Raw genomic sequence first — 22,473 nt, forward strand, 5'->3', positions numbered from 1 at the left:
CCAAGAAAAATAAAATTTTACGCAAGAGTTATTCGATATTTGGCCGCGAGTCGGTTATAGGGCATTAAATGCGTCAGCAGACATCATGTGGGTGTACTCGCAAGTCGAACGCAGCTGTCGATTTTGAGTGTCAGCCATTGGTGTGCAAAAGCAGGCAACACGCATACGCACTGTGACACGGACCCGCTGAAGCGTTCATGTGGATTGTGGATGGGGTGTCAGAGGGTGTTGCCGCTTATTAATGAACTCATGTGAAGCATACGCAGATTTTCCACTGATTTATGAGCAGCTACTTGACGCCTTTCAGGTGCCAGTTGCCATTCCCCACCTATCCTAACAACGACAGCATAAATTACGAGCTTCAGCTATGCATCACTTACCGCCGTAATTGCTATAAGTTCGGGCCCAATCTAGTCAACAGGATCAACCTGATTGCAAGCAAATACAGCTTGCCAAGAGACGCTGCAATTGCTGTGCTTGCTTGGCCTGTATTTAAAATAGACGCTTTAAAGCATTTTAATTAAAACTTGTGCAATGTGCAAAAGGGCAACAATTGATTGCACTGCGTCCATTTTTATTTTTATAATTGTAATGCACAGAGGGATCTTTATGGCAATCGCTTCTCCTTAAATAAAATGCCATTTTTTCAGCTGAGAACCAAAAAATACAGACGCAATGATGCATTTATTTTCCGCTTTCCCACCATTTTACTTGGTTTTCTTTTGCCATTGTCTTCTTGTGCATCCACTGTGCTGGGGCGTTTAATTAATTACCAGTCCACAAATGGGAGCTCGGCAGGTAAGCTGGAAACGACGCAAGGAGGCAGCGCCTTTTAATGTTTAATCCCACGGATTTACTTTAAAATGTAATTAGCTGGGAAAGATTCATGTTCTCTTTCGTATTTTTACATTTTACATTCAATTTGCAATTCTGAATATCGACAAAAATATCTGCGCTTAAGGCCAAATGACTGGCTAGAAACTTTGTACGGGATTAAAGACATTAGAATAATCCTTGAAATGAACGAGCTGTTATAACAAAAATAGCTTATATATAGCTCTTCTACGCGATTCTCATGAATTCAAGTAAGCAAAAGTTTTGTCATGCTTTCATTATGATTTTCTTTTTCCTAACAATTAATAAAATTTATTTATGATTAAAATTTATTAGCATTAGTTTGTGTATATATAAAAGTCTGTCTCTCTCGTACTAAAAGAAGCCAATAAACAAATCGTGCGCGTGTAATATATATATTTATGGGTAAAATTTATATATAAATAGATATATATGTAAGGGCAATCCAGACCACGTTATCCACAATTAAACAATAAATTTATATATACATAAATTACGCACAAGAATATTGCATAGCAGGACATCGAACCGCAGAGTCCGAGCCATCGCATTGCCTGCGGCAGCTCAGCAGGCAACACAACCACAAAGACAGAAGGGCAGGACATGGGGTAAGGGGCAAAGGATTCTGCTGCCAGACCATTGCACTTCTGACTGCTGGCGGCAAGAGCCAAGAGAGGGCAATGACTTGAACAATTTCGGGTTGGCAATGCAAACGCATCAGCTGGCCCGCAAGTATGAGGGAAATACTATTCTTTGCCAAGTCGTGAACCTTGCTCTTGCAGCAAATTCATTTCATTAAGCGTGCTCTCAAGGGAGCCCATTTCAAAGTGTCTGGATCTGCGGACTCAAGTTATTCTTGGGAAAGCTGCATTTCGGCTTATGGTAATGGCCCCCGGTTTGCTCAACTGCAGCTATAACATTGCACCATGTGCATCGCCGAAGTGTCCTAGCTTACGTTTGCTGCAAATCAAGCGGGTCGTATGGCTGCCATAAACTGCGCAACAATGTTGCTAAATGGCGCAGCTTAACCGACAAACTGACCTCCAATGGAGCCGATGGTTGGGATCGTGAGTCGTTAAGAATTGAGTCGTCAGGGGCGTGCCTTTACACGGGCATAGCATTGAGTCCTAGCATAAAAACTCAGCCTAAGCCGCAAGGTAAAAACGTTTTTATCTAAGCCATGAAAGGCCAACAACCACTTTTGATTGACAGGCACAATCAATTTGTGCGTCGTCGGTATTTGCCCCTCAAGCCCCAGACCCAGACCCAGGCCCAGCCCCAGCCCCACTTGGTATAGTAGCTTATTGGAATTGTTTGGCTACTGTTTTTGCGTCTATGTAGAAAACTAAGAAGCTAGGCCAAGTCATGCACAATAGAAAAAGCCCACAAGTATTTATGCAACGTGTCGGAATGGGATTGTGTGTGTGGGCGTTAGTGGCCCGCCCCTTCCTTAGATAGCAGAGAAAAACTTCTTTTGTATCGCATTTCAGTTGTCATTTGCAGTCTGAATGACTTTGCGAATTCAGATATTGATATGTCCTATTCATTGAACCGAAAGAGACCAACAACAAAACCATGAATTACAAGTGCTGACTAGGACCAGTTGTCATTGTGGACTAGCTCGACAGAAGCCTTGAAACTCGCAAAGTGTAGGACTTTCCAACTGCAGACCATTCGTGTGCGTCAATTTACAAGTGCAGTCATATCCAAAAAGCACACGTAAAATTATAGTTAAAGTTTAGCCACAGAGTTTTGCTTAAAGCCTTGGGATCTATTCATAGAGCCAGCTGTGTGGTATTCACCTAATTAAGTGTCTATTAGAGGCCAGTCTGAAATCCCATCAGGGAAACAGGCTTTTAGGCTTTTGTTTGTGCGTATGTGTGTATGTGTGTGTGTGTGGCTTTTGTCATAAAGTTCATATTTGGGCCACCGATTCGAAGGACCGCTTGGAAATTCGTAGGCTGACACCAATTGAACTTTACGCCTGCCAAAATCTGTGCTCCAACTCGCAGCCCATTTCCCATGGAGCTCAAACTACGTACGAGCTTCTAGCAATAATGTGTGTGTGTGTGCGTGTGGGGTGCGATGGGTCGTCGTCTATCTGAAATTGTATTGAAATCCTTTTAACGCCATATCTAAAATTTATGTGCTTGCCAAATTGAATTATTGTGCAAACTCAATTTTGCACGAAATGCGCCCGGTTGGTTGGCTTAGAATACACGCACTGTGTGTTGCCACGCCCATTCATTTGATGGGCTTGCGAGTCGTAGTTAGCATATGCAGCTCGGGAAGTGCCCGACCCACTAAATTTGATTTGATTACATTAAAAGTGTGTCACAGCATTCAATAATTTAGATGCCGCAACTACTCGCCAGAAGTATACCCTGTACAAGGATTTGGCTATGGGCAATAATATAGGGATGCTGGTTTATTTAACTAATACACCCGCTGCAGCTACCAGTTATCAGGTATAACAGCATAATGCATTTCCAATTTAGCTTTAATTGAAAGCCTAAAACTGTAAATTTATATTGGCGCTTTTGCGATTCACACGAATGACTAATTAGTGATTGGCTTTTGGAAATGCTTTCTAATTCTAGTTTAGTTAATCCAATCGAATTCAATGAAATGGCTTTTATAACTGTAATTGAATTCACTTGAATTTAGACGAGTTTGCTTTTTAATCCAACCGACTTTCATAACAGCCTACGCTTACGAACTTTTCCGCATAGTCGCACGTGTAAAGAGGAAAAGAAAAGTAAATTTTCTTTACTTTTTATGCTGTCACAACTGTATTTTTGATTTATGAGCTTTGCTGCTACTTACATAGTATAAAGGTAAAAGCAAAAGAATTTGCAATCAGGATTTAAAATTCCTGCCGGGCGAACACATTTGTTTCTTAACAAATGGGAACCCTAATGAGGCAAACATCAATCACCTTCATTGTGCCAAGCTCTAAATAAAAATAATCCGAATCATAATAATAATCGATGTCCCAAACAATCTGTGAAATGAATACGAAATTATCGAAGGATGGCTGCTGCTAATACGTTCTCCTGATGATGACAAACCGATGATTATTATTATTATTGTTGTTATATTTCATATCAGGAATTTGCCTGTCTACGGCCGTGTGTATGTGTGTGTGTGTGTGTTCACGTGTGTGCCGAAGCCTACGCTGCGTATGAGTGATTATGATTATTGTTAAATACGAGCAATTGTGCAAAATCAATTTAACCCTTATTCTGCAGTTCGGCAAAAAAAATCACATCATTTCAATGAAAAATAAAAGTCAGTTAAATGTTAAAGTAAATAATAATATAATTTCTCTCTTTAATTCGCATTTTCCAGAAAAATAATATTGTAAGTTATTTGTTGGTTTCTTTGCAAAGTTGCGTAGACATTTATTTCTAAGAAACTTAATTGAAGTTGCGCGCTTTACTAACTTTGTCAAAACGTTACCGATTTATGGTCATATTTTGTCCGTTAGATTGATTTGACACGTGAACTTAATTCAATTGGAATAAGAAACTTTTTTTAAACAAAACTTGTGAAAAGTTACGAATCTTAAATAATTGTAATACCATAAATTGCTTGCAAATTTTCACGGCTGGCCGCGGCTGTGCGTCCTAATAGAAACACAAAATTATGCATAATCATGAGAAAAGGAAGCAGGAGCCGGCTGCCTGTGGGCGGCCTTGGAGGCTGGCCATTGGGGCGTTACAATTATGGCATCACATCCATTGGGAGTCTGGCTTCAGTCTTTGGCCCAAGTTAATTTGACACGCAGTTTGTTGCAGCAACAACCCAACAGAGTGCGTGAGTGAATACGTAGGTATTTTTTTCTTAGAATAATGTTAATATAGCTGGGCAAGCACTTGATTTTGACGGAACTTGTGGGCCACAATTTGGCTTCTGGGGCTTAAAAACAAAAAGTCACTCTGAAGATGGCACAACAATGGAGAATAAAAAAAAATGTAATAGAAAATTGTCGTATAATGGGGCAGGGATACTCGTAAATCTGTAAACAGCGAATAGGGCACGCACTGCGTATACGTAATATGAGAAAATAATTGCTGCGTAGCAAGCGGCGACAACAATGCGAGTAAATTGCTTTTGAAACGTGCAGACACACCCCCAACACCCGCGAGCAGACACACACACACAACACACAAAAGCCATGATGAATTTGCAAAAATAAAAAAAGAAAAATCGAAGACTTCAGAAAATAGCCACAAAATGATTTCATTTAACTTTGCTTTTACTTTCGCTTTTTGTTGACCAAAATACGCCTCTGCTCCTGGCCGCATTCAATGGCCTGGTCAAACAAATTTGCGGTAACCTGCCCGTCTTCAATTTGGCTCAAGTCGGTGCCAAATAATCAGGCTAAACAGACTGACCCAAATGAAACGCCTAATATGCTATAAGCCAGCAATAAATCATGATCAAACAGTTGGCCATAAGCCGAAATTTGTATATTGCTAATAAAATTCACTAACTTATTCAAGTTTGTAATTGCTGCCAGCGTCGGGCTTGGTATACATTCTCAGGTGTTCAGTTAAAAGAGCCGGTAATAAGAGCATCCTTCTGCCAGACAAACAAGACATGCAACTGTTTTTATTGCCTGCTTTGCCACAGGCATACAAAAAGTGTCGTAAAACCAAAAGAATTGTGTGCGACAGCTGTGTATGTGTGTGTGTGCGAGTTTGGGGTCATGGGGTAGGGGCAGGTGCGGCAGGTGAGCGTTGTATGCATATGAGACATTTGTCAAGCTTGTTTGCGTTTGCCTGCGGCTGTATAGAAGGCAACATCTGTCACTTTACATATTGCATACCCTTAGATATTTAGAAGAGGATACTGACGACGCCTATTCCCAGCTGACTTTTAGGGCATACAAATTTGATTATTTAGTTTTTGGATTTCACAAATATGCACATATAATTCTTATTTTTATTTTTTTTTAGGGTATTTCCCTTTCGACGTGTGGGCCATGTCACGTTTGGCGTGGCCCTACAAAGCCAGTTTGTCACATTGCACAAATCCTTGGGTCTCAGCAAAAATAGCAACGCCAGCTGCCAGGGGGGGGCAAGGGGCACGAGTAGAAAACTGCTGTTGTTAATTGCTGGCTGGAAGTTATGTTTTGTTGCGTGCCGCCTTCCCCCTGCCCCCTGCCCCATGCCCTGTGCCGTACATACATTTCATAGCATATTTTTCTACTTTGTAATCCAAGGAACGTTGCTAGTTTGAAAACAAGTCAGGCTGCTCTGAATGGGAATGTCCAACTATGTTTTACCCTAGTTCTAGTTCCCTTAAACCCATGCTACAGGGTATCCAAAAAGTGAAATACTCCCGACTCGTCTCCTTTCTGCCTGTTATAAAAACGAACTTTGTTTTTGGCTGCATTTTTGGGGCAGCCGCAAATTTAATTGGAACTTTTGTCATTGTTTTCAGTGACTTTCAGCGCAATTGTTGAAATCTTATAATGGCTAGTAAGAGGCCATGAATTTTGGTGTTCATTTCAATACCATTAACTTTGTAAGCAACTAAAGCTCATTAACTACAAATTCGACCGGTATCTTATTACATATTTCTGTGCAATAATTAAATTTTGTTGTTTCTTATTACAGTTAGATCTGACTGCGACTTCAAATGGAAATCCCTTGGCATTGCATTGCTTTAAACTTGAATTTAACTTAAAGACAGCCCTCATTAAAGCTCGCACACACATACACCCACACTTCAGGGCCTAGACAGCTTCCGGCCCAGTTGTTTATACAGGCTTCTGTGATGTTGTGTGTGTGTGTTGATTGATGCAAAACTTTGTGGTGTCACATCAACTTTGGGTTGTGCGTGTGTGTATAGTGTTAAAAGTAATTAACTAATATTCTTTGAAATTGAAAAAGTTTTAGTTACGTTCCGCGGCAAACCGAAGCTTATTGATTGATATCCGATATTAGATATAAACTTTTAAGAGTCAGAGCAATCGCCGCAGCTTTGCAAGGTGCGCGGCTCAAAGTGCTCTGCGGATGCATTTCATTTGGAAAGGGGCCCGACAAAGACAATACGGAGGGTTTACGGAGTGCTTTGGCCCGTTTACGCAACAGAACGGGCCCCTCAATTCCACAACCGCAACCCACTCCGCCAGCCTCACCATTGCCCTCCAACTCACACAGCGGCAGCGGCAGCGGCAGATATACGAGCAACGCCCAACAACTGCCGCCCACTAGCCCGCTCACCGGACCACGTCCTCAGCAACAGCAACAGCACCCGCATCCGCATCCACACACAAAGCCAGCTGCAGAGGCTGAAGGAGGAGCAGGAGTACGGCGAAGAGAATCGGCCGCCGACGGCAACCACATCAATGGCCTCACTCACTATGTAAGTACAATTTAATCATTCTTACCTTGTAGGTATTGTGGCATGTAGATCCGCTTAAAGCTTAATACACAAAATCGGCTTTATATATTATCCCAAAGCATTTCTCAGAGTGGAGGATGTCACACAAGATCACATTTCAGGTCTACGGCTATTTGAACAGAGTTATTAAAGCACACAAAGCACAAACACACAAAAAAAAATAAAGTACGGATCACGCAAAACGCATGGTAGCTTTATTGAATAGTGACCAGCTACCGCGAACTTGTAAAATACCAAAAAATTTGCTATTGGTATTTTACAATGCACTTGCTCGATAAGAAACATGTACTGATCGATCTATCGATAAAAATGCTGCATATTGAAGGCAGACTTTTACAGCACTAACATTTAAATCTGTAATCACAATGAAATAATGTGTAAAATTACAATCGGATTTCTGCAATCACATAAGTCATGCTATTTTAAACTGATAAAATCATTTGCAATAAAAATCTATATTTACAGTGGCATCCTGTTAAATTAAATAATTAAAATTGTAATCGCAACAGATAAAAGTTCATTTCATTATTTCCAAGATGAGTTGTTAAAATAGTCGGCTTTATTTTTATAGTCGTTGTCGGCAGCGCCATAGTGCAGCACTTTTTACTGATTTTAATGCCCGCGGTAATTTGATTTGAGTAGACTTTTTATTACATGGGCGGGGATATTGTGTCTGAGCCCTCGCAAGGGAAACAGCGCTGAAAACAAAAGCAATTTAATTGCTTAACAACATTTTACCATTAGACTTAATTGGATCGTCGAGCCAAATAATAAGTGCCAGTGGAGAAGGGGGTGAAGGGGCCGAAGCAGGCACTCCAGTTGAACTGCCGAGCAGATGAACAGGTGAATATTAAACGCCAGACATAACACGTTAATGAATTTTAATGAGAAATAATGAGAATTACTTGCCACACCGCCAAAACGCATGCATTCTAATAGGACAACCCACTTCAAAAGGGGGAGATTGGGACGTGGACGTGTGGTCTCCCGGCCGGAGACAGGTTAGATTTGCGACTTAATTAAAGCGCTGCCCCACCTGCCGCCATGTTTTGCATGCGACTTACAATGGGTGCTGGATGAGAAATACTGAGAATTGAGAATGTGTCATCGAGAACTTGTCGTCTGCATATGGAAAATTGCCAACGCCAATGGCAACTAGAGAACTCGCCCTGGGCCATACACAACATTTTGGCATACTATTTAGCTGCTGCTTAAGAACAGGAAACGGAAACGGAAACGATACATATTCCGATACATATGTATGTGCTCATATATGGGTGCATATATGTGTAATGAGATGTATACATACATATATTCGGGCAACATTCTCTGTCTGTCTCGAGTCACGTTCTTCCACAACGCGCACAAAAGTATGCAAAAATCAAAATCGCTTCGCTTCTAGTTGTTGTGCGTTTGTGTGCTTGGCATAAAAACTTTAGCTCAACTTTTAGTTGAATAAAATTTAGGTACAGCTTTGAGTTTCTCTGCCCACAAAATGTCTGTTTAAAGGCCGTCGATTAGAGGTTTACTGTGGCATGTTTTGTCACAGCTGTTGCTTTGGTGAATTATTTGGAGTAATAACTAAGTTGTTCTCTTAAGACGAGCTCAAAACGTTTACTCGCCCCTTGACTCTAATTGAAGTCAATTTATTGGTGAATCAACATTTTACTTAAAATCGCGAGTGTTTGCAGACCTAATGAGAAAACCAACAGAAATAACTCAATGACTCCTCAAATACATCAAACTGTTATGCTACACAAAATCCCAAGTGATGCGCAAAAGGGTGGTACGCATTAATCAAGCACATAAATAATTAATGAGGCAACTTTCGGTCGCTTCAGGAAGAGATAATCGAATTCAATACTAGAATAAATTGCTTACTAAGCAGCCAAAACAGGGCCAAAAGCAGCTACAAAAAGGAACCCGCATTGTCTCGTATATTAATAATAAATATAAATAAAAAATATTTCATTTGATATGCTATCAGGGTGTGCTCGGAAAATTAGCCCAGCCAATTATTTACTCACCCATATGCTTAGTATACGTAAGTCTTTTACTTATATTCTTCATTTACAATCTGAATGGAATTCCGACTCAAAAATGTAAAAGCATGAATATTTGTAGTCGAATGTATTGTGGTTCTTGTCACGTCTTGCCTGCAATTGGCTTAGTCGACTGCCAAGTCGTTGCCAAGTACGGAAAAATGGAATTGGAATTTGGCAGTTTGTTCTGCTTGTTTTCGATGGGGGAAGGAACGAGGGAGGTCCTGTCCCAGTCCTGATTGTAATTACTTGTGCAAAGGCACCTGCTGAAGTTGAGATTCGCTGAAGTTGAAATTCCTCGTGTTCCTGGAAGGCAACATTGAAATCTGATTAGCCATTGAAGTAAATTGATTTAATTGATTTTAATTAAGTAATTGAAATGACAATCAATTTGGCAATGCCTCAATAGTAGCTGTCAATCGTTTACCTCATAAATCTGTCCCCGGCGCCATTTACTTGTCAGGCAAATTTATTGTGCATATTTCATGAAATCGGCAGACGGCGGCAATCACCTTTGACAGACGCCCTCAATAACCAGCCATAAATGTTGTGACACCCATATCTTAAGTTACTCGAACAACATCTGCTCCAGGCACACTTTCAACTGGATGCCATGTCAGCCATAGCCATTACGGCAGGCAGCTGCCATCAGTTCCGCACTTAATCACGACTGTAGCGAGAGGGCAAAACTGATCAAATAACATCGAGAATTTAGCTACAGTAATGCACCGCCCTCTGTGCGAAGGGGAAATACGCATCGCTGACAATTTACTTTGATCCTGTGCCCACCTTCTCCGGAGTAGCTACCAAGTCGCTGGCAATTGACTGTTCCTTTGATTTATTTGATTGACGGCTCCACTGACAGCCCACAAACCAAAACTCACATCTTTCACTTGGCGCAAAGGATACAACTTTTCTTGTAAACAGTGCGGTTGCCTCTTTGGCAGCTTGTTTGGGAGGTGCAAACAAGGCAAAACTTAAGAAAACGGGCTCTATGTAAATAACAAAGTACCTTATTTTTACCGATAAAACGCTTTAATGCTATGCATTAATTACTTTAGCACCTAATTTCAACCTAAACTATATCTTTAGTCTGTTGCATGCCATTGGAGCTCCTTGGGCGGAAATGGAATTGATTTCCTTGGGATATCTCTGCCTTTTTTGCTCTTGCATGCAAAGTGACATGCTTCGAGATTTATGGCCATAAAATAGAATGTAATAAGACATGTCTTTAGTCCGTTCTCTGTGGCATAAAATTCAAAGCTGGCCTGGAATAATTGACAGCATATTAAATGGTAATACATAAAGTTGTTTTTTTCCCTCTCTCTCTCTCTGTCTCTCTCTCTCTCTCTCTCTCTCTCCCTTTCTCTGTCTCTCTCTGGCGCAGTCGCGTAATTTGTTTGTGCAGAGCACCCTAAAACGGAATTGAATTTTATAAACTTTGGCCAGGCGATGAGTGGGGAGCAATTAATGCACTCCCTTCTGACCGAAAGGCTTGGCCCTCCCCCTGTTGGCCGCGCGAATGTGAGAAGTTGACTGAAGTTGGCTAAAGTTAGTACGGAACCAGGTCGATAGCGATGCGTCAGCTGGGGAAACCCAAAACCAAAACTTTGGTATATACTTCGAAGGACTAAGGCGGACTCCAATAGAAGGAAGGGCATGTGGAAGCTGTTGCCGTCCGTGTTGCTGTCGTTGTGTTGTGTCGAGTTTGAGCGGCTGTTTCTGTTGCTGATGTTGCTTTTCGTTGTCATTCAAGTGTTTTAATCAATTCTGATTTAATTTTATGCCCAATTAAGTGTGAAAAGCGTTTGATGTTGGGCACAAGCGTTTTCCCTGCACCTCCTCCGCATCCTCCATCCTGTGCGCAGCGTGTGCCAAGAGGCACGCAACCGTGAGCATTGAATATGCCACATCTATGGCCCTTAACGAGATGAGGCAAACGATTTGGATGCGATGTCGGGACTTCCTACACACATAGATGCAGTACGGTTCACTACCCTTGACTCGACTCTCTATTATGAAAGCACTCATCCACACACACTCACACACACACTTACACACACGCATAAAAATAAAACACCCATCAGACAGACCTTCCGCAAATGTCACACTTAAGTAAATTTTTGGTTATAAGTAGATGTTCCTGCTGCTGCTCTCTCTCTCTCTCTATTTGATATTAACTGCACACCTCTCACCTCTGCTTCTGCTTCATGTATCTTCAGCTCAATGTATCTATATTCTCTATCCAATTCTGCTCGTCTAGTCGATGTTAGCTGCTTGTTGTCGTTGCCTTGAAATCTATCTCTCTTTAACAATGGTTCAACTCTCTTCCTATGACAGAATCAAACATTGTTGGCTAAGCGTTATCCAATAATATTTATCAACAGCAACAGCAGCAGCCCGACTCAGCCTCAACCCCAAGCATTTTGGAAGCATTAGTCTATATGACAGCCGATCCGATCTCCTTATGCTTTTGGATATGTCTACAGGTAACCACAGCGCAAGCAAATAACATATATACCAAATAGGTCGAGCTAAGAAAATGTTGTAAAATGAAAAAGATTTTAATTGGACTAAAGACTATTGTAAATACTCTTTGTGCTCCTGCAAAGGCAATTGTGTAATTACCCACACGATTGTACCAAAGTGGCCCACACATAAGTCCATATATTTTTTCTTCTTACCTAGTTTATGGTAGGTAAGGGAGATAGCATGGACGCAGCTGTGTGAGTGCGCCATAAAGCAATTTCGTTCAAAATTTACGAGCCTCCGTCTTGGATGCCCGTCTGAATGCCACGGTTTAGGGTTATGGTAAGCTAACATGGGCACCTTTGAAGTTATGGCTTTCATCTGGGAAATTCATTTAACATGAAAATGTTGTCCTTGACCAGAGCTGCCAGCACTGACGTGTCCTTGTCCACATTCACAATTTGTTTAAAATACATTTATTATCTTTTTTTTTTATCGATTTAGATACATACATTAATTTCGCTATACATGCTTGTGATTTTGGGTGTCGGAGATTGTCGTAAGGCTCGTAAAACTCAAGCTTTGGGGCTAGCTTGAACAATAAAAACCCAAATTGTCTAAAGTTTAAAAGTGGTTGTGTAGTGTTCGCATGTAAGACGATTGGACTTGCGTTAATTGTGTTTAACATTAACTCAAGTATTGTCGGCTACGTAATATAAGCTTGTATTGTGCTAAACACTTTGCTAATTTCTCACTTTTCTATGGTGCGTCGTAAGTGTGTTAAAATTGTGGGATTGTTCACTTTGAATTTTCAATTCAGAATGTAACAATATTCACTTTGTATCTGTGTGGATGAACATGTTTGGATTGCAGAAACCACAAACTAATCTTAACTGTAACATGTAAATAAAAATATCACTGGCACTGTCACCTAAATCAGCCCAGCGTTCGATCAGAGGGACAGCCACCTTTTAAAACCACTGCCTACTAATTGTTGCACACACATATTCGCGCCATGCTGCGAATTAATTTTTTTTTTAATTTTGTTAGCATGTGAAAATTTTTTAAGGCTTTTCTTTATGTATGTAAATCATTTCTTCTTTTTTTTTTTAATTTTACGTCTTTTTCTGTAGAAATTTGGTTAGAGAGAAGTCTTTTCTTATGCCAAAATGAGCCTTAAAAACTAAAACGCTGGCATCATTCAATCTGCCAAAAGGGTCAGCGTTTTCAAGTAGTAGGCAGGGCAGTGGACACGTGTCCCAAAGTTGGTATTTTTTTTCTTTTTTTTTGTTTTTACTAAATTCTCACTGATATATCAAAAAGTTAGAGTATGAAAAGATAACTAAAAACGAATTCCTTTTTAGTTTCGTTGCGCTTACGTCGAGTAACGAAAGACATCCAGAAGCTACCCAACCACGCAGAGATTGGGCCTTAGGTCTTTTATGTTATACATATGGTCAGAATGTCGTTAGCGTTGCTCGCGCCTATTGCGAGCCTTTTTAAAGTTTGAAGCTTTTTCTGTTGTTAATATTATTTTTGGTTATTACTCTCTCCACGCTACGGCAGCGCAACAGTCCCCAAAACTGTCTAGATGTTGTCTGTTTATGTATATGTGTGTCTTTAGTGAGTGTGCGGTTGTGTTTAAGACGATGGCAAGTTAGTAGACAATCAGCAGGTTGTTTTCGTTAAATCCCGCCGAGTGTCCAGCATTGCGCACTATGAAATTCGATCCATCGAAGTGCATGCGTTTCTCATTGCGACTGCAAAGGGATAATAAACAAAATTATTTGTAATAGAATTTGCTGTTTCACTAGGAATTGAAACCCACCGCAAGAACAGATGCGAGGTCTTGCCTAACGAGGCGGTGCAGTGGATGCCAAGGGTGGTTAAAGTGACTGATCCGTTGCCAGGGCTAGTGCGAATGAGGCCCTTGTTGTGCTGGCGAGTCACCTTCACCAGGCCATCAGCGGCCTGAATAATGCGAAAGCCGTTGATGTCGTACATCTCGGTGCCGTCGTCTGCGCAACTGTACGATGACTTGGCAATCACCTCCTGTGCATCTGGCACAAAAGAGGGACCGTGGCGTGAGTCGCTATTGAAAGTGTGTTCAGTCAATATAAGCCTCGATTAGACACAGTCTGCTTCTTACTCATAAAACACTGCCAGAGTGTAGTCCTTGGTCAGGTCAGTGAAAGTGTCGGTTGTGGTGCGTGTTCCAGCGGTGTCTACCAGATAAATTAAAGCACAAGACTCGCTGGTGAAGCTCACACCCTTGTACCACATTTTGGCGTAGCGACTGTAACAGATAGTTTCAAACAATTTGAAATATGCTCAAGCATTTAATGCATGAGCATTTATTATTGAAATCTTCAATGACGCTATCAATGTTTAAAGTGATTTACTTACACAAAGTTGTTGGCCTTCATGCCGTCATATGTGACGATCTCCACCTTGGAGCCGCTCTGCAGAATGCGGCCATTTGGATGGATCAGAGCAGAGTTTGTGCCGTTGCGCGACAAGGACACGGCCACCATGCTGCGCTGATTCAACACGCGCACTGCCTTGTCCAGAGTCATGTCAATCCTGAGATGTAATTACTATTAGTATTTCAATTCAACTGACAATTGGGGTACGCACCTAACACCTTCGCGCAGGCGCAGCTGAATCGTGCCATTGGACATGGCAATCGGCCCGGAGCCAGGACAGGGTGGTGGTGGTGGCGGACTATTCTCAAACTCAAAGGTGCGCGAACTAACGCGACCCAGAGCATGAGGTGGTGGCGGCATTGGCGACGGGAACTGCTGAGTGTGGTGCATGGGTGGTTGCGGTTGTGGCTAGAAGTGAAGTAGATGTTAAACTGGTCCATCGAAGGCCTTAGACTTTACATACCTGACAGTAAGCACCAGTCTCATACCCAAATGGGCCTGCGAAGCGAGCAGTCAACGATTTGGTGCTCAGGACCAAAGGCTCTAAGTCTGCAACAGCGGTCAATAGCGGCTGCGACTGGTGCATGCTCATGCCGATGGTCCGGTAGGAGCCAGTAGCACCAATGGCATTTGTCTGGCTGGAGCACTCCTTGGCCAGCACAGAAGTATTGGTGCCCACACTGGCACTGCCGCTGTTCAGTGACATGCTGCTCATCCGTGCTGATAACGAAACAGCCGTAGTAGACAAGCGCATCGACGACTGCTGCAAATTCAATAAAAGTTAGTATGCAACTGGCAAGCATTCAGCATTCTCGACCAAGAGACAGAAACAAAAGCGTAGATTCATTTGAGTTATCAAAAGTTAAATATATAATATAGACTATATGCTAACGTTATTGGCCACCATTGAGAAAAATTATATATACATTATATTATATTAGATATTAATAAGGTCGTGTATTTTGAGCTGTGTGAGAAACGGCGGAATATAGAGTTAATTATTATAACTCGACGACCCGCAAATATGGATGCAAACACAAAAATGCAGTGCTGTCGAAACATTTGCATTTTCACGCTTAATTAATTTTTAATAAAGAACATAAGATTTAAATGATATGGATTTATTTGAAATGATTTATCTGACATCGAACTTCTCACACGAGTACCTTTAACACACGCACACACACACCCACTGTCAAAAAAAAAAACTGTCTCACACAGACTGTCAATTGGAAAGTTTTCTTGACTGGACTTACCGGCGACGGGTTGTTGTTGGTGTACACCGATCGCTGGCGCACGCCATTTGGGGCTTTAGTGGGCGAGCGCAAGATATTGTTGATCTTGTCGTTCGTCTGGGCACGCGACAAAAAGTCCTCCGCATTGAAGATGCCCACGCGGCCGCTCTTCGGAGTGACAATGGTCTCCGGCTGCTGCTTGGTCTCATCGCAGGCAGCGAGCTGGCACTGCACCTCCTTGGTGTTCGGTTTGGTAACTGGAACCATATTTTCTTCGTTCGATGTCTTCTTGTGACTAAAAATTACAGTTACACTATTATGGGAACGGAGTTGCACGCGGGGATGGGAATGCGAAAAACCAAAGATTGCTCGACACAACGACTCAGAGAGAGGAATTTAATTTTTACTTTTTTTATTTTCTACTTTCAAGAGCTCTGCTCACTGCGAAAATTTGTGAAAGAATGAATTGCCACAACTGCTGTCCTTTAGCTAGTCATCTTTTCTGGCGTGACCGTCGCCTACTTTGCTACAAAGCAGCTTTACCAAAAATGTGTTGGAAAACGCACTTTTTCCACCAGCATTTGACAAGTTTCAAGTTGTTGAGCTGTATAATTTGCAATTGTTGCACACTTCTCGGCTGCATATTAAAATTACTGTTTATATTAAAAAAAAAGATAACATTTGTTTCAATATTCCAAACGTGCTTTACTCCCAATACGGATCTGAACTGCCAGTCTGATAGTATCAAAGCTTATTATATGTTATTTATTAATGTGACCAGCTTCATGAACATGTGAAAATACTTCAAACCAAATACAAAATAATGCTGGTATATACATCATAATACCGTTAGACTTTACAGCACTAAGTTTAAGAACTGATTTTTAAATCTATGCACAAGGAAAACTAAGCAATCCTTGTAACACTTAACTGATCAATATTAAATATAGTTGCATAATTTTTCCATTCTATATTTATTCTTTTGACGATTTAGATACATACATAAATTTCGTTACACATTTTTCTGAATTTTGGGTGTGGAATACTGTTGTAAGGCTCATTAAGCCCAGGCTGTGATTAATGTACTAAGAACCCAGTAATGAAAAATTTGAGAAATGTGTGTGTGTGTCATCAAAAGCTATTTGAACCTCTCTCAAATAACTTATTACATTATCAACTTGTATTTGATAATTTCTCACTTTTCTTTGGTGGCTTGTAGAATTGGAATATTCAAATTTTACTTGTCTGTATTTGTGTGGATGAAAATATTTGCATTGCTGCAACAACAAACTAATCTTAAATGTAACGTGTAACTAGATTTCTTACTGGCACTGTTACTGCCACAAGATCAGCCCAGCATTCAGAGGGACAGCCATCTCTTAAGACCACTGCCTACTAACTGTTACACATACATATTACCATGACGCAAACAGAAAAAATCTTCTGTTTTTGAATTTTTAAAAATTTTTTCAGGGCTTTTCTTTACGTATGATACATTTTTAAATTTGTTCAAATTTTCTTGAAGAAACGTCGTTTTTAATGCCAAAATGACCCTTCAAAACCAAAAAAAGCTGACATCATCGATTTTGCGAAAACGGTCAACGTTTTTAAGTAGTAGGCAGGGCAATGGATACGTGTCTAAATAGGTTTCTTACTAAATTTTCACTGATATCAAAATGATTGAGTACGAAAGGATAACTAAAACCGAATTCCTTTTTTGATTGCAGTTCGCTTACGTCGGGATACGAAAGACATTCGAGAGGCACCTAATCATCCGGTCTACTATTGTCGATTATCCTTATGTGCTTTTTATGGTCAGGATGTCTACTGTTTCCCGCGCCTTTTGCGAGCCTTATTTTTAGTTAGTTTTTTTTTGTGCTTGATATAATTTTCAGTAATTATTCCTCTCCACGCTACGGCTGCGCTACGGTCCCTAAAATTGCGATAGATGCTATTTGCTTCTGTGTGTGTCTTTCATGAGAGTGCGGTTGTGTTTAAGACGAGGGCAACTTAGTAGACTATCAGCAGGTTGTTTTCGTTAAATCCCGCCGAGTGTCCAGCATTGCGCACTATGAAATTCGATCCATCGAAGTGCATGCGTTTCTCATTGCGACTGCAAAGGGATAATAAACAAAATTATTTGTAATAGAATTTGCTGTTTCACTAGGAATTGAAACCCACCGCAAGAACAGATGCGAGGTCTTGCCTAACGAGGCGGTGCAGTGGATGCCAAGGGTGGTTAAAGTGACTGATCCGTTGCCAGGGCTAGTGCGAATGAGGCCCTTGTTGTGCTGGCGAGTCACCTTCACCAGGCCATCAGTGGCCTGAATAATGCGAAAGCCGTTGATGTCGTACATCTCGGTGCCGTCGTCTGCGCAACTGTACGATGACTTGGCAATCACCTCCTGTGCATCTGGCACAAAAGAGGGACCGTGGCGTGAGTCGCTATTGAAAGTGTGTTCAGTCAATACAGTCAATATAAGCCTCGATTAGACACAGTCTGCTTCTTACTCATAAAACACTGCCAGAGTGTAGTCCTTGGTCAGGTCAGTGAAAGTGTCGGTTGTGGTGCGTGTTCCAGCGGTGTCTACCAGATAAATTAAAGCACAAGACTCGCTGGTGAAGCTTACACCCTTGTACCACATTTTGGCGTAGCGACTGTAACAGATAGTTTCAAACAATTTGAAATATGCTCAAACATTTAATGCATGAACATTTATTATTGAAATCTTCAATTACGTTAGCAATGTTTAAAGTGATTTACTTACACAAAGTTGTTGGCCTTCATGCCGTCATATGTGACGATCTCCACCTTGGAGCCGCTCTGCAGAATGCGGCCATTTGGATGGATCAGAGCAGAGTTTGTGCCGTTGCGCGACAAGGACACGGCCACCATGCTGCGCTGATTCAACACGCGCACTGCCTTGTCCAGAGTCATGTCAATCCTGAGATGTAATTACTATTAGTATTTCAATTCAACTGACAATTGGGGTACGCACCTAACACCTTCGCGCAGGCGCAGCTGAATCGTGCCATTGGACATGGCAATCGGCCCGGAGCCAGGACAGGGTGGTGGTGGTGGCGGACTATTCTCAAACTCAAAGGTGCGCGAACTAACGCGACCCAGAGCATGAGGTGGTGGCGGCATTGGTGACGGGAACAGCTGAGTGTGGTGCATGGGTGGTTGCGGTTGTGGCTAGAAGTGAAGTAGATGTGGATAGAATTGGTCCATCGGAGGCCTTAGACTTTACATACCTGACAGTAACCAACAGGTCTTGCGAAGCGAGCAGTCAACGATTTGGTGTTCAGAACCAAGGGTTCGAAACCTGCAGCAGCGGTCAGTATCGGCATGTTCATACCAAGCGTCCGATAGGAGCCACTACCACCCACAGCATTGGTCTGGCTAGAGCATTCCCCAGTAACCACAGAATTATTTGTGTCTACACTGACACTGCCGCTGTTCAGTGAGATGATGCTCATCCGTGCTGACAACGACGCAGCCGTACTGGACAAAGGAACCGACGACTGCTAAGATAGCAATATAAATTATTCCTTCGATAGTATCCGGTATTTTATTTTGATCAAAACATTAATGGCCGCAATTTTAAAAACGGACCTTAATCTTTTTCAATTAATTAAACACACACACTAGCGAACAAATGTAACACTCACACACACACATAGATAAATTATCATGAGGAAGAATTTTCTCAGTAGGATTTACCGGCGACAGGTTGTTGTTGGTGTACACCGAGCGCTGGCGCACGCCATTTGGAGCTTTGGTGGGCGAGCGCAAGATGTTGTTGATCTTGTTGTTCATGTGGGCACGCCATAAAAAGTCCTCCGCATTGAAAATGCCCACGCGGCCGCTCTCAGGAGTAACAATGGCCTCTGGCTGCTGCTTGGTCTCATCGCAGGCAGCGAGCTGGCACTGCACCTCCTTGGTGTTCGGTTTGGTAACTGGAACCATATTTTCTTCGTTCGATATCTTCTTGTGACAGTTACACTTTTATGGGAACGGAGTCGCGAGGATGGGAATGCGAAAAACCAAAGATTGCTCGACACAACGACTCAGAGAGAGGAATTTAATTTTTACTTTTTTTATTTCCTACTTTAAAGAGCTCTGCTCAATGCGAAAATTTGCGAAAGAATGAAATGTCACAACTTTTGTCCTTTAGCTAGACATCTTTTCTGGCTTGATTGTCGCCTACTTTGCTGCAAAATATGTGCTGGAAAACGCATTTAGACCACCAGCCCTAGTCAACTGCTGAAGATATTCTGAATGCAAAACTGTACCATACTTTTGGGCCGAAGAAAAAAAAAGTAATGTAAGAACTGGAATGAAGAATGAAAAACCGCTGCCTAAAGTGATTTCTTATTGCACTTTACTGAAACTTTCTATATTTCTTTAAAAGTGAGCCGCTCAGAATTAAAAGCTAGCACTTTGCACTATAATATTAATATTTTGGCATTGTATTATATCACTTAGCTATTGGAAATTGAACAGAGAAGCTCTGATTTTAAATGGTTAATGGACTTGGCCGCAATATGTCCTCGCCCATGGCAAAAATCATCATTCATGCTTGCCAAAATTGAAAATTGCTTCGATTCGCAATATTTATGATTGTTCCGGGCAAGAACAGTGTCTGCCTGGGGTTCAGATGCGAATTCTTCCGTGACAAGTGAAAGTGTTCAAAACGTCAATTAGCCAAAGATATTTCATTACGATATATCCTTCAAGTTATTTGTTTGACTTTGTGGGGTTGGTTAGACGCCCGTGAACTTCTGCTAGCCAAATTTTGGGTGACAATTGTCGCATTTGTTTTTGGCCAATTGCAATTGAGTCGCTGCTGACACTTTGCTATTGCCGTTGATTTATTACGTTTTGGCCTGGCTAATGAGCGCATTGACTTTTTGCAATGTTTGGCCATCGGCCCACGCAAAAACTGACCATTCAGAACTCATTTATTTTTGCCAACTAAATTTTCATTTTCATTTCAGATTGTCAGCAGCATAGCAAATAAAATGTATGTAAAACTTATTTTTGGCTGTGCTGCTCATTAAAATGCTGCATTGCATAGCATATTTAAGTTGTGGCCACGCCCACACGTTGCATTGACTCAGTTTTAAGAATCCAAAAATATTGTTTACCACATGCATTGTATGAAAATGAAAAATCTGTTTCGGAATATGATGTATAGTGGGGAAAGGTGCGGCATTCGCCAGTGAGTGCCAGTAAAATACGGAAATTCGTTTGTAAAGAAGCAATGTTTTATATTTTCCCCGAACAAATTGGATAACCTCCTTTTGTATCCACAGACACACGCATACACTCTCGTATGTATACGTTTCTGTATAAATACAAATTTGTTGACAGGATTTTCAATGCTTTTGGGTTTTCGGTGCTTTAGAGGCGCTCCACGTTTTAGTTTTAATTGCGGGGTGGAGAGCTCGGTGCGGGAGTGACATTGCCATTGTAGTTGCCACAATTGTGAATGCGTTTTAATTAACTAGACTGCAACAGCCACAAGTTGCCACAAGCAATGTATTTCCATTTGCCACAGTGCCACGTAGAAAAGCTATGAATTTGAGAGAGTGCCACAAAAATCATAAATTGCCAGAGTTTGTGCCACCTGTGATATATCAACTGACAGGGACAGACAAACAATTGAGATTTAAAAACTTAATAAGCTTCTTTGTTATTCTGAAAAGGTTGTTCCTGCGGGGATTTTGCTTATGCTTGTGAATTATTTAATGGGAATTTTTAGTTTCTATTAACTTCCATGGTTTAAACGCGTTCTTTAAAAAGACTTCATAAAATGTGTTATATGAACGTGTCTTAAGACTCGACCCCATAAGTTTCCTGTCGTTTACTTTTACTTATGTTTTCCCTCTATATTCATAAGCCGATATTATGCAACAGAACGGAAAATAGCGCTTGTGGAAAGTGGGGAAAACTGTAAAACTATTTCCGTGGCGACAACAAATTTATGGCCATGTCAATGAACTGTGCACTGTGCATTGCCTCATCGCGGATTTTAGAATGGAGATGGTAAGCAGACGAGTGGTATTCATGGTATTGGAATTCATGGGACATGGAAGATGTGCGTCTGCCGATTGCTGACGTCAGGGCATGGAATATAGAGGGAGGGAGGGCGGCACACAGTTTGATAGGGAACTTATGGCATAATTGAAATTGAAATGACTACTTTAAGCCATTTTTAAATGAATGAATATAGCAATATATTCGTATTCTTTTATGCAATTTACATTAAAAGCAATTACCACAGGCGTAAAGCTTCGCCGACACTTGCTTTTGTTGTGGGCATATGTGAAATTAATTGATTGTCAACATCATCAGATATGTGCATATATATTTAAGTATACGAATAAGTGCATATATATATAAATAATTGTGTGAATGCAAACAAATACAAATGTATGTATGTAGGGTGGAGCCATTCATTCGCATCTTTGTTGGCAGTTAATGCATTAAACTCATGCTTATATCCGCCATAAGAGTCTAGACAGATATTAAGCTATATTCCTGATCTATAAGGTATACATTTCTTATCTATATCCTTTTACTAACGCCATTGATGCATTTATCCTCTCAATATACATACATATATAGAATACAAAATATTTCCTTATTTCGACTTGGCATTTTTTGGCTAGTTAACACGTGTCTCCAAGAAGTCACATCTTAATTTTCATCAACATTGCGGCATTCCAGGCATTTTCAGCCGTCTCCATTGTCACTCATTCAGTTTTCGACCATCATAAATCGCGTAAAGCTCATGAAATTTGAGTGACTTTTGTTTACACAGCCGTCCCAATGGACGAGCCGTACAAATCCCCCAACATTGAGGCTTGTCGGTTTGTCAAATGATTCATTGGGATTTCCTGGAAGTGCCGAAGCGAGCGCCGCCCAACGAAGACCAACGGACTCTGTCCGTGTCTGGGGCTGCGGCTGGGGCAGGTTCTGGGGCTGGGGCTGATTCGTGACCAGTTCACAAAAATAACGCA

General features: G+C 41.3%; 3 protein-coding genes across 4 annotated transcripts in view; 1 reads left to right on the top strand and 2 right to left on the bottom strand.

Moving 5' to 3' along the window:
* The first annotated feature begins 5,569 nt into the window (after positions 1-5,569).
* LOC115760697 (mucin-5AC-like) overlaps positions 5,570-22,473 on the top strand; it is a 32,374-nt gene continuing 15,470 nt past the window's right edge. Inside the window, exons 1-2 of the mRNA XM_030702162.1 lie at positions 5,570-5,574; positions 6,828-7,233. Coding sequence (XP_030558022.1) covers positions 5,570-5,574; positions 6,828-7,233 — 411 coding nt within the window. The remainder of the gene's footprint in view (positions 5,575-6,827; positions 7,234-22,473) is intronic.
* LOC115761104 lies at positions 12,583-19,574 on the bottom strand. The gene is made up of 8 exons (XM_030702731.1): positions 19,431-19,574; positions 15,466-15,727; positions 14,673-14,972; positions 14,421-14,617; positions 14,190-14,366; positions 13,933-14,079; positions 13,612-13,875; positions 12,583-13,543 (listed from the first exon to the last, which is right to left on the bottom strand). The coding sequence occupies exons 2-8, from the start codon at positions 15,709-15,711 to the stop codon at positions 13,441-13,443; spliced, it is 1,434 nt and encodes a 477-aa protein (XP_030558591.1). The 5' UTR covers positions 15,712-15,727; positions 19,431-19,574; the 3' UTR covers positions 12,583-13,440.
* On the bottom strand, positions 16,762-19,433 carry LOC115761105. Of its 2 annotated transcripts, none has more exons than XM_030702733.1 (7): positions 19,169-19,433; positions 18,700-18,969; positions 18,444-18,640; positions 18,213-18,389; positions 17,956-18,102; positions 17,626-17,889; positions 16,762-17,557 (listed from the first exon to the last, which is right to left on the bottom strand). In XM_030702733.1, exons 1-7 carry the CDS (start codon positions 19,412-19,414, stop codon positions 17,455-17,457), a joined length of 1,404 nt encoding a protein of 467 aa, XP_030558593.1. In that variant the 5' UTR covers positions 19,415-19,433; the 3' UTR covers positions 16,762-17,454. The 2 variants fall into 2 exon arrangements, with proteins under 2 accessions (XP_030558593.1, XP_030558592.1); XM_030702732.1 differs by having other exon boundaries at positions 18,700-18,972.

The sequence above is a fragment of the Drosophila novamexicana genome, unplaced genomic scaffold, assembly GCF_003285875.2.
Source record: "Drosophila novamexicana strain 15010-1031.04,08,12 unplaced genomic scaffold, DnovRS2.1 tig00000462-arrow-pilon, whole genome shotgun sequence".
Classification (NCBI taxonomy): Eukaryota; Metazoa; Arthropoda; class Insecta; order Diptera; family Drosophilidae; genus Drosophila; species Drosophila novamexicana.

Bases quoted from the DNA above. Each gene is read 5' to 3' on its own strand.
- LOC115761104 (XM_030702731.1), bottom strand. From the start codon at position 15,711: ATGGTTCCAGTTACCAAACCGAACACCAAGGAGGTGCAGTGCCAGCTC. The intron at 14,973-15,465 runs GTAAGTCCAGTC...TTGAATTTGCAG, and splicing joins CCAACAACAACCCGTCGCCG to CAGTCGTCGATGCGCTTGTC. The intron at 13,876-13,932 runs GTAAGAAGCAGA...CACTTTCAATAG, and splicing joins ACTCTGGCAGTGTTTTATGA to CGACTCACGCCACGGTCCCT.
- LOC115761105 (XM_030702732.1), bottom strand. From the start codon at position 19,414: ATGGTTCCAGTTACCAAACCGAACACCAAGGAGGTGCAGTGCCAGCTC. The intron at 18,973-19,168 runs GTAAATCCTACT...TTGCTATCTTAG, and splicing joins CCAACAACAACCTGTCGCCG to CAGTCGTCGGTTCCTTTGTC. The intron at 17,558-17,625 runs GTGGGTTTCAAT...ATCCCTTTGCAG, and splicing joins ACCTCGCATCTGTTCTTGCG to TCGCAATGAGAAACGCATGC.